The 10,701-nt window shown below is 35.4% G+C and overlaps 1 protein-coding gene across 1 annotated transcript in view; it reads left to right on the forward strand.

Annotated features, from left to right (window-relative positions):
- DACH2 (dachshund family transcription factor 2) overlaps nucleotides 1-9,680 on the forward strand; it is a 631,698-nt gene extending 622,018 nt beyond the window's left edge. The window contains exons 11-12 of the mRNA XM_065900209.1: nucleotides 7,552-7,698; nucleotides 9,577-9,680. Coding sequence (XP_065756281.1) covers nucleotides 7,552-7,698; nucleotides 9,577-9,680 — 251 coding nt within the window. The remainder of the gene's footprint in view (nucleotides 1-7,551; nucleotides 7,699-9,576) is intronic.
- Nucleotides 9,681-10,701: the final 1,021 nt, after the last annotated feature.

Raw genomic sequence — 10,701 nt, forward strand, 5'->3', positions numbered from 1 at the left:
CCAAAGTCCACTGCATAAATTTTGGGATGATTTATTCTCTATTTAGGTATTCCACTGATGCAGGGTACATCAAGTTGATTGTGGAGATTTAATCCGGTTCTCCTGAGGCTGCTGGGAGAGATTTCCCTTTTCTTCTTTGTTCACACATCTCCTGGGGTTCAGGTTTGGATTTGGCCCCGCCTCTGTGTGTCTGTCACTTAAGGGCATCTGTTTTTTGTTCCATAAGGATGATTTTAAAAGAACAGCTGATTAGGGAGCTCTGGTTCACTCAGGCCAGGGCGAGGGAAGGGTATGGAATGTGGGGCGAGCCTACAGTGGCAGAGGCCAGTGTGATATTGCAACAGCCTGAGGCACACCGTGTGTTCTCCTGGGGAAGTTGTCCCTGGATCACAGGACCCTGGCAGTGGCAGGATGCACAGGCTCCCGGGAGGTGTGGTATGGAGGGTGACCTGTGTTTGTACACAGGTTTCTTGGTGGCTGCAATAGCAGCCTTAGTGTTTCATGCCCATCTCTGTTGTCCATGCTGATAGCTGCGACTTGGGCCCATCTCTGGAGCTTGTTTAGGCAGTGCTCTGAATCCCCTCTCCTCACGCACCCGGAAACAAAGGTCTCTTCCCTCTTAGGCAGTTCCAGACTTTTCCCCAGACTCCCTCCCGGCTAGCCGTGGTGCACTAAACCCCTCCAGGCTGTGTTCATGCCACCAACCCCAGTCATCTCCCTGCGCTCCGACAGAAGCCCGAGCCTCAGCTCCCAGCCCCCGCCCACCCTGGCGTGTAAGCAGACAAACCTCTTGGGCTGGTGAGTGCCAGTCAGCACCGATCCTCTGTGCGGGAATCTCTCTGCTTTGCCCCCCGCACCCCTGTTGCTGCACTCTCCTCTGTGGCTCTGAAGCTTCCCCCCCGCCACGCCTATTCTCCACCAGTGAAGGGGCTTCCTAGTGTGTGGAACCTTTTCCTCCTTCACAGGTCCCTCCCAGTGGTGCAGGTCCCATCTTTATTCTTTTGTCTCTGTTTTTTTCTTTTTTCTTTTGCCCTACCCAGGTATGTGGGGTGTTTCTTGTCTTTTGGGAAGTCTGAGGTCTTCTGCCAGCATTCAGTAGGTGTTCTGTAGGAGTTGTTCCACATGTACATGTATTTCTTATGTATTTTTTGGGAGAAAGGTGATCTCCACATCTTACTCTTCCGTTATCTTGAAGGTCCACCCATAAAGGCCATTTTTAATCATGTAAAAGATTAGCTTAGACTTTGTCCTGTAGGTTATGGGAATTATTAAAAGATAAGCAGTGGAGTGATCTGGTCTGCTTTCAATCAGATAGACCACTCCGGTGTTGGGAATTAGATTAGATGGGACTTGGAGTAAGACTACAAACAAGGAAACTATGTAAAAGTGGATTGCCCTCATCTAGGCCGTGGTGATGAGGGCTGAATAGGGTAGCATAAGTATGGATGGAGACAAAAGTGAGAGAATGGAAAATATTGTCCAGAAATAGAAATAACTTTCTAACAATGGGTAGGCATTTGATAATCTATAGATGTGGATAATGAGACTAGCTTGTATCAAAACCAGAGAAAATTCAAAACTTTAACCAAAAATTTTCACCTCTTCCTTATATTTACCATAAAATACAAAACAGCAGCAAAAGTGACTATTGTGCTTTTCAGCTTCTTTCTCTTCTTAGCTTATTCTTCTGTAGAATGATCACAAAGCAAAAGTCAATTAAAAGAGTTAAAGAGTGGGAATGAGAGGCAAAAAGGGAGAGAAAATTCACAACCCAGATAATGCCTCCCTAAACTAGGAAGAATTACTCTAGTCAAGTGAAATCCACTAACTATATACTATTCTAATATAGCATATTATATTCTGAAATTTGCATCAAGAAATTGAAATTTTACTGTATATTTTCCTTAAGACCTAAGAATTACTAGTTCAGTTCAAAATGGAAATTCAGTCATTACATTTAAAAAGAATTAAACCTCTTCTTATCTTGCCAAAGTCATTAAATACTAGTAAACAGAAGCTAAATTGTCTTTTTAAAGTTTTGAGAAATTAGTTTATTTCTGATATTTGGGATGCAATATATATTATGATTAGGAGTCATAAAAGCACATTTCTTTAGTAGGGAAATTATTTATACAAAAGTACCAAATATGTTAAATATAATAACATTCACAAATTGACTTAGGAAAATCTACTACATATAGTAAAATTGGCTTCTAACTTTTAGGGATCTACTCATACCGATTTCTATTTACTAACTTCTTATAGAGTCTTCAGGTCTATCTTTATAATTGATATCATAACTATTGTCTTTTAAAAAGTCTTAGACATTGTAGATGTAATACTGAATCTATTATCAGATTTACTATGAAGCATTTATATTTAATAAATTTAGCAATTATTATGATATAATAATACCACTAGTAATATTCTATCATCATTACTACTACTGTCATTACTGTCACTACTACTACTACCATCACTACTACTACTACTACTACTACTACTACTATTACCATCACTAGCTAATGCTTATCAATTGTCTGCCATGTGCTAAGCACTGTTTTTAACATTTTACATCTTATGACTAGCATAATGAAAAGAAACTACTCTGTTATCCTCATTGATTTAGAGAAACTATCTGCTTCATCTCTATGAATCTCAGCATCATCATCTATTACAATAGTTGACTGCATGATCACTTAAATTCCTTTCTAGTTGCCTAAATATCTCATACCCAGTAAACCTACTTTTTAGGACAAAGGGTGAACTCTTTATCTAAAGTCATATGATTGAAAAGAAAAATGGAGAAAACTGATATTGTAGTTAAAAAGTAATGTCTCCCCAAGTTTATAGAAAAAATAGTAGCAACATATATACATATATAAAGAACATATGTAAAACTATATATATGTATATAGTAAACTATATATATATAAAACTATGTATATAGTAAGAATCCCTATGAGTATTTTTTTAACAAAAACATTGTTTCACACTTATATATTCCTTCTAACTACCTTTTTGTTCCTAGCCAGAATGTGTTACTTGAATTAAACATATGTTATAATATTCTTTGAAGTTTAAACACTTAGAAACAAAGAATGGTAGAGCTACAGGAGAGCTTGGAGCTCATCTGTCTTGGTTCTTGACCAACTATATGGTCCCCAGGCTTTGAAACAACTACCTATAAAATCTTTGGCCCTCAATCTATGAGAACTACTAGTTCTGGGATCTTGAATAAATTTCTTGACCTCTCAAGGACTCAATTCCTTCATCTATAAAATGGAGGTAACAATATCTTCCTTGCTGAGTTGTTGTAAGTTTTAAATGAGATATAGTCCTAGAAAAAATGTTCAGTACATGGTACATCCTAAATAAATTATAGTTTATTTTATATAATTTTTAATGTAATATTCTGTGGCATTGTTTATAATATATGGAATCATAAATTTCAAGGGAATCAACATATGGAATATTTTTGAATAAATAATTTTACTAGAAGCAAAATTTTGTCTTATCAAGGACATTGCTATACATTAATTTGAATAAATCTATGTTTTTGATTTAAATAATTTACTAAATGCTTTATTTGAATGATGATAATTAAGTATAATTATGATAGTAAAAGTTTTTTATGCTTAACCTTATTTAATAGTCTTTTAGCAAAAATAACAGAAACCATATATTCTCGGTGTCTTTATTCCAAGATTTCCATCTTGTGACTACCTTAGTCCTCTGAATTTTTGTCTTAAATGAACATAAATTTAGATGAGTAAATAACTCTCTTCAAGTTGCTGAAGGTCATTTATATGAAAAGACATTGAACTGTGAGATAAATACAACTGAAACTCAAATTAGCATCATATTCACTTTAGTGCAATCAAAATATTTTAATTGTATTTGAATAATTTTAAGATTTTTTTAAATGTCATATAATTTATAATTTTGTTTAATGTTCCTTGAATATTTTTCTATTGTCCTAATATCAATATCTTAAATTTTTACAACTAATTTAGGAAGAATGTGAAGGTCGGTCTGCTTAGAACCCTGCAATGAACCACTGTATTGCTGGAGCCCAGCAATTCTGTTTGAGAAATTATCACAGATTTCAAGGTTTCAGAGAAGAGTAACAATCATACATTAGGGCAGTTAAAGTTTCTAATTAAGACATAAGGCCTTGAGATTTGAGTTATAATTGTTTTTACCTCTTCATCACCTTTTCTGTTTATGAAAGAAATGTTGTTGTGCCTTTACAGATTGCTTAACATAATCATTGCTGAAAGTTATTCTCTTTAAAATGTAGAGATAGGTTCAAATATAAATATATGGAGAGAGACAGAGTCTGATGATATGTGCATATATTTAAAGAGATAGATATTTGCCCTAAAAACTGGTAACATCTCAAATAAAGAGACCCTTGACACTGTAAGCTTTAAAAGACATACCATGTTTTTTCTTTTTCTTCCATACATCTTTTTTATTTTCATCTTTATTGGCAGATAAATGCTTTACAATGTTGTGTTAGTTTCTGCTGTACAACAAAGTGAATCAGCTATATGTATACATATATCCCCATGTCCCCTTTCTCTTGAGACTCCCTCCCACCCTCCCTATCCCAACCCCTATAAGTCATCACAAACCAGTAAGCTGATCTCCTTGTTCTATGCAGCAGCTTCCCACTACCCATCCATTTTACATTTGGTAGTGTATATATGTCAGTGCTACTCTCTTACTTCATCCCAGCTTCCACTTCTCCCCCTGTGTCCTCAAGTATGTTGCCTACATCTGTGGCTTTATTCCTGCCCTGCCACTAGGTTCATCAGTACTGTTTTTTTAGATTCCATATATATGCGTTAGCATACTGTATTTGTTTTTCTCTTTCTGACTTACCTCACTCTGTATGACAGACTCTACATCAATCCACCTCATTACAAATAACTCAATTTCGTTCCTTTTTATGGCAGAGTAATATTCCACTGTATACATGTGTCACATTTTCTTTATCCAGTCATCTGTCGATGGACATTTAGGTTGCTGCCATTTCCTGGCTATTGTAAATAATGCTGTGATGAACATTGTGGTACATGTGTCCTTTTTTTTTTTTTTTTTTTTTTTTGAATTATGGTTTTCTCAGGGTATATGCCCAGGAGTGGGATTACTGGGTCACATGGTAGTTCTATTTTTAGTTTTTTAAGAAACCTCCATACTGTTCTCCATAGTGACTGTATCAATTTACATTCCCACCAACATTGCAGAAGTGCTCCCTTTTCTCCACACCCTCCCCAGCATTTACTGTTTTTAGATTTTTTGATGATGGCCATTCTGACTCGTGTGAGAGGATACCTCATTGTGGTTTTGATTTGTATTTCTCTAATGATTAGTGATGTTGAGCATCTTGTCATGTGTTTGTTGGCAATCCATATGTCTTCTTTGGAGAAATGTCTGTTTAGGCCTTCCACCCATTTCTTGATTGGGTTGTTTGTTTTCTCAATATTGAGCTGCATGAGCTTCTTGTTTATTTTGGAGATTAATCCATTGTCAGTTGCTTCATTTGCAAATATTTTCTCCCATTCTGAGTTGTCTTTTCATCTTATTTATGTTTTCCTTTGCTGTGCAAAAGCTTTTAAGTTTCATGAGGTCCCATTTGTTTATTTTTGTCTCTTACTCTAGGAGGAGGGTCAGAAAGGATCTTGCTGTGATTTATGTCATAGAGTGTTCTGCCTGCGTTTTCCTCAAAGAGTTTGATAGTGTTTGGCCTTACATTTAGGTCTTTAATCCATTTTGAGTTTATTTTTGTGTATGGTGTTAAGAAGTGTTTTAAGTTCATTCTTTTACATGTAGCTGTCCAGTTTTCTCAGCACCACTTATTGAAGAGGCTGTCATTCCTCCATTGTATATTCTTGCCTCTTTTTTTCAAAGATAAGGTGATCATATGTCTGTGGGTTTACCTCTTGGCTTTCTATCCTTTTCCATTGATCTATATTTCTGTTTTTGTGCCAGTACCATACTGTTTTGATTACTGTAGCCTTGTCATATAGTCTGAAGTCAGGGAGCCTGATTCCTCCAGTTCCATTGGCTCCTCAGGGTCTTTTGTGTTTCCATACAAATTGTGAGATTTGTTCTAGTTCTGTGAAAATGCCATTGGTAATTTGATATGGATTGCATTGAATCTGTAGATTGGTTTCAGTACCATAGCCATTTTCACAGTGTTGATTCTTCCAATCCAAGAGCATGGTATATCTCTTCATCTATTTGTATTGTCTTTGATTTCTTTCACCAGTGTTGTACAGTTTTCTGCATACAGGTCTTTTGACTCCTTAGGTAGGTTTATTCCTATGTATTCTATTCTTTGTATTGCAATGGTAAATGGGAATGTTTCCTTAATTTCTATTTCTGATTTTTCATTGTTAGTGTATAGGAATGCAAGATATTTCTGTGCATTAATTTTGTATCCTGCTACTTTACTAAATTCATTGATTTGCTCTAGTAGTTTTCTGGTAGCAGCTTCAGGATTTTCTATGCATAGTATCATGCCATCTGCAAGCAGTGACAGTTTTACTTCTTCTTTCCACGTTTGGATTCCTTTTATTTCTTTTCCTTCTCTGATTGCGGTGGCTAAAACTTCAAAAACTATGTTGAGTAATAGTGGTGGAGTGAGCACCCTTGTGTTGTTCCTGATCTTAGAGGAAGTGCTTTCAGTTTTTCACCAATGAGAAGGAAGTTGGCTGTGGGTTTGTCATATATTGATTTTATTATGTTGAGGAAGCTTCCCTCTATGCCCACTTTCTGGAGAGTTTTTATCGTAAATGGGTGCTGAATTTTGTCAAAAATTTTTTCTGCAACTATTGAGATTACCATATGGTTTTTATTCTTCAATTCATTAGTATCACGTTGATTGATTTCCATATATTGAAGAATCCTTGCATTCCTGGAATAAACCCCACTTGATCATGGTGTATGATCCTTTTAATGTGCTGTTGGATCCTGTTTGCTAGTATTTTGTTGAGGACTTTTACATCTATGTTTATCAGTGATATTGGCCTGTTTCTTTTTTGTGACATCTTTGTCTTGTTTTGGTATCAGAGTGATGGTGACCTCATAGAATGTTCGGGAGTGTTTAAAGACATACCATATTTTGAAACTCAATAAATATCTTTAGATATTCTGTGTTTTGAAATATGTATAGGAATAACCTGATGAATAATAAGAATATTTTTCTTAATCAATTTATAAAATATTTCATGCTATCACTAAATTCCTGTAGTCAAAGTAGAAAACAATCTTCCACCACTACTACCACCACCATACAAATACATGTGTATTATAGAGCATACTTACTGGAGATGTGAAAGCAAAAATAAGTTGGTTGTGTGATTGAATACTCTTTGGTTAAGTCTAATGATAATCGTAATCAAAAGAAGCTAATCTTATGTTGACTCATACATTTATATATCTTTCTGAATCTGTATCTATGGTTTATAATTCATCAAAACCGGCAAACTGATTTCAATGACTAAGCCTTTGCAAACTATTTCCCTTTCCATATTTTAGCTACCATGCAAAAGCGCCTGAAGAAGGAGAAAAAAGCAAAGAGAAAACTACAAGAAGCCTTAGAATTTGAATCAAAGCGAAGGGAGCAAGTGGAGCAAGCACTTAAGCAAGCCACTATTAGTGACAGTGGATTGAGGATGTTGAAAGGTATTGTCTGTACTGCACCTTCACACTCAAGGTACATAAAGCAGAGAGAGGGAGAGAGCCAGGGAGGGAGAGGGGGAGAGGGAGAGGGGAAGAGGGAAAGGAAAGAGGGAAGGAGTGAGGGAGGGAGAAGCTTTGTCCAGGAATACAGTAATTAAAAAATCGATTTGAGGCCAAGTGCTTTAGTTCATTAGTTAAATCTGTCAAAATAAGCCCTATTCCGGGAGATATAAATAGTCTAGGAACAGGAAATCCTGCTGCTTTTTGCAGAAGAAGTAATATTGATAACTTCCCTGCACTTAAAATGTAAGTGTTTTAGGTCCATTCGTGTTAAAACATGCTGATGTTTGGTGTACTTTTATTTAATGAGCTTTAGAATTCTGGTTCCTTTAATGCAGATTGCATCAGTGATGAGGGATTAAAGAGTGCCTGGTCGAAAATGAATGTTCTAAGTAAATTCCTGGAGCTCCTGTGAGAAGAGGTGCTTCTGTCATGAAATCTATTAATTCCAAACTTTTCTGATTCCATTTTAAATTATGAAACCTCACAACGTAATTTCATTTCATAGGCTATTCAAATTTTTCTTTCAGAGCACGTTAACAGCTGGTATATCTAACTGATATGTGTGCATAACAGGGATGAGCCTAAGAATATTATACACGTGAATACACATACTCCATAGCTAATACGACACACACATGAACTAAAAGGGGGTTGCTTCAAGTGTCCCATACTAAGAATGAATAGAGAATACTGTACAATGTTCAATCGTATTTTTACCTTTCCAAAAGTTCAGTTCCCTTTTTACTGTGACTGTCTTGGATCATTGTCCTCACAATCGATAGAAATACAGAGGTAGATTATTAGCTCATGACAGCCATGCCTCATTGAGACTCAGAAGAGAGACGATAAATAATAATACATCAATATCTCATACTGAGGAACATCTTAGACAGTGGGAGCCAGCAATGGGGCCAACATTCTATGCACTCTAATTATTTGAGGCTCTGAACATGTAGTTCTGAGGAGGTTTGTCATTTCTCTTTTTACGTTTTTGAAATCCACCCATATGTGAATTCCACTCTAGCTCCAGTGTTCAATGTTATAAAGGAAAAGCAGCTGTTTCTACAGCATGATGGGTAACTTGTAGTCAAATCATTTCTTTCTCACATCAATCCTTGATGGATGATATATGGGCATCTGTTATCACATTACCCAAGGGTGTCTGAGCAAATGTATATATATAGAAATGGCCATATTAAGCTATGCTTCATGTACATGAATAACTTTTAGATAACACATTTCATATTTAAAATTGAAAATAAAAAACCCAACTCTTTGTTTCTTTTTCTCAACTTTTTTTGAAACAATTCATGTATCTCTTGGCCCCTAGGACCAGTACTAAATAAAGACCACAAATAATAGCCTGTGTTTTGGTGTTCATGTGCATTTACCATAGAGATAATGTCATCATCTATCACATTTTACAAATGGAAAATATACCATAAGGATGGGGCACTTCTACTTATGCAATTATATTATTTTTTTTTTTAAATTCCACAGTCAGGGCATGTTACCTGATAGTCTGAGGGGGTTTTATGGACAGATTATTTTCCTGAGTTTTATCTTTAGAGTGTAAAATGAATAAAGAAGTATTTACTATATACCTGGAAATATATGCCCAATTGTAAAATTCAGCTATGGTTTATAATTCTCCCTCCTACCATTAAAAACATATAGACATACAAAAAACAAAAACAAAATGCCACGCAAAGTCTTATGTTATCTATAGGACCAAAGCAGTGGTGAACAGAGTTTTCACTTTAAATGGAATCAGGAAAAATAGAAATGTACCTTAATATTGAATGTCACTTCTTTCAGATACTGGGATTCCAGATATTGAAATACAAAACAGTGGAACTTCTCATGATAGTACTTCTATGCAAGGTACAGTAAACAGTGTACTTCTTTCTGTAACTGCTTAATATGTGACCCCTGGGGGTGGAAAGGGGATAAGCTCCTATGTTGATACTTTTCATATAAGGAAAATAAATAAATAAGTTTAACTTTCTTACTTCATGATAGAGGAAAAAGTTTGCAGCGTTTATTGAGACTATGTATTTAGAGACTAATAATTTTACATATACAATGTGAGCAAATTTCTTGTATGTTTATCCATTAAAAGGATGTACATTTATATGTTAGGCATATTCTAAAAATGCGAAATGTGAATATAATTTACCTTTCAGAAGTATAAAATAATATGCTTTTTAAATCTTACTACTTTACTGTTTGTAAATGGCACAGGTAGAATAATCGTAACCTATCAATATTTGCAAAGTATTCTAGGCAACATTCTTATCAATATTTAAGTCCTGATGTTAATTTTAGATAATTTTTGAAACCAACTAAATATGAAAATAAGAGCAGGACTTGTAATACATAATTTACAGGATTCTCACAACTGTTTAAATCCTTTATAATATTTTTTAAAGTATTTAGTAGTAAGAAAATAGGGGGGAAAATCAATATAGTCTCATTGGAGCGCAAAGACAGCTAAAAATAAAAATTGAACACTGGAGTTTCTCAGTGTCTTTCTAGTGCAGTTTTCTAGCCCTCTGTATGCAGATTACATTTATTTTCACATTCATGTCTCACTCTAATAAAAAAGAAAAGGCATCTCCATGAGAAAACGATTTCCTAACTTTCAAAAAAGAAGACAACCACAGAAAGGTTGCCTGCTGGATGTTTAACTAATCTGTGCCTTTCCACGGTGTAATGACGGATATCTATGAAGGCAACAGAACTGGATGTGACCAAAAGATCCATGTGGGTTCATCTGTGGGTCACCATTTTGTATGGCAACTTCAGAAAATTTAGAAATCCTGACTCAGGTAGTTTTGCACATCATCTTTGCAAAACCAGGAGTGTTAGAGATCATGGATCTTCTGGTAATGCCTGATTCTGCTGCAGCTGGATAGAACTAACTAATGCATTAACTTTTGT

This window comes from Phocoena phocoena, chromosome X (genome assembly GCF_963924675.1).
Source record: "Phocoena phocoena chromosome X, mPhoPho1.1, whole genome shotgun sequence".
NCBI classification, from domain to species: Eukaryota; Metazoa; Chordata; class Mammalia; order Artiodactyla; family Phocoenidae; genus Phocoena; species Phocoena phocoena.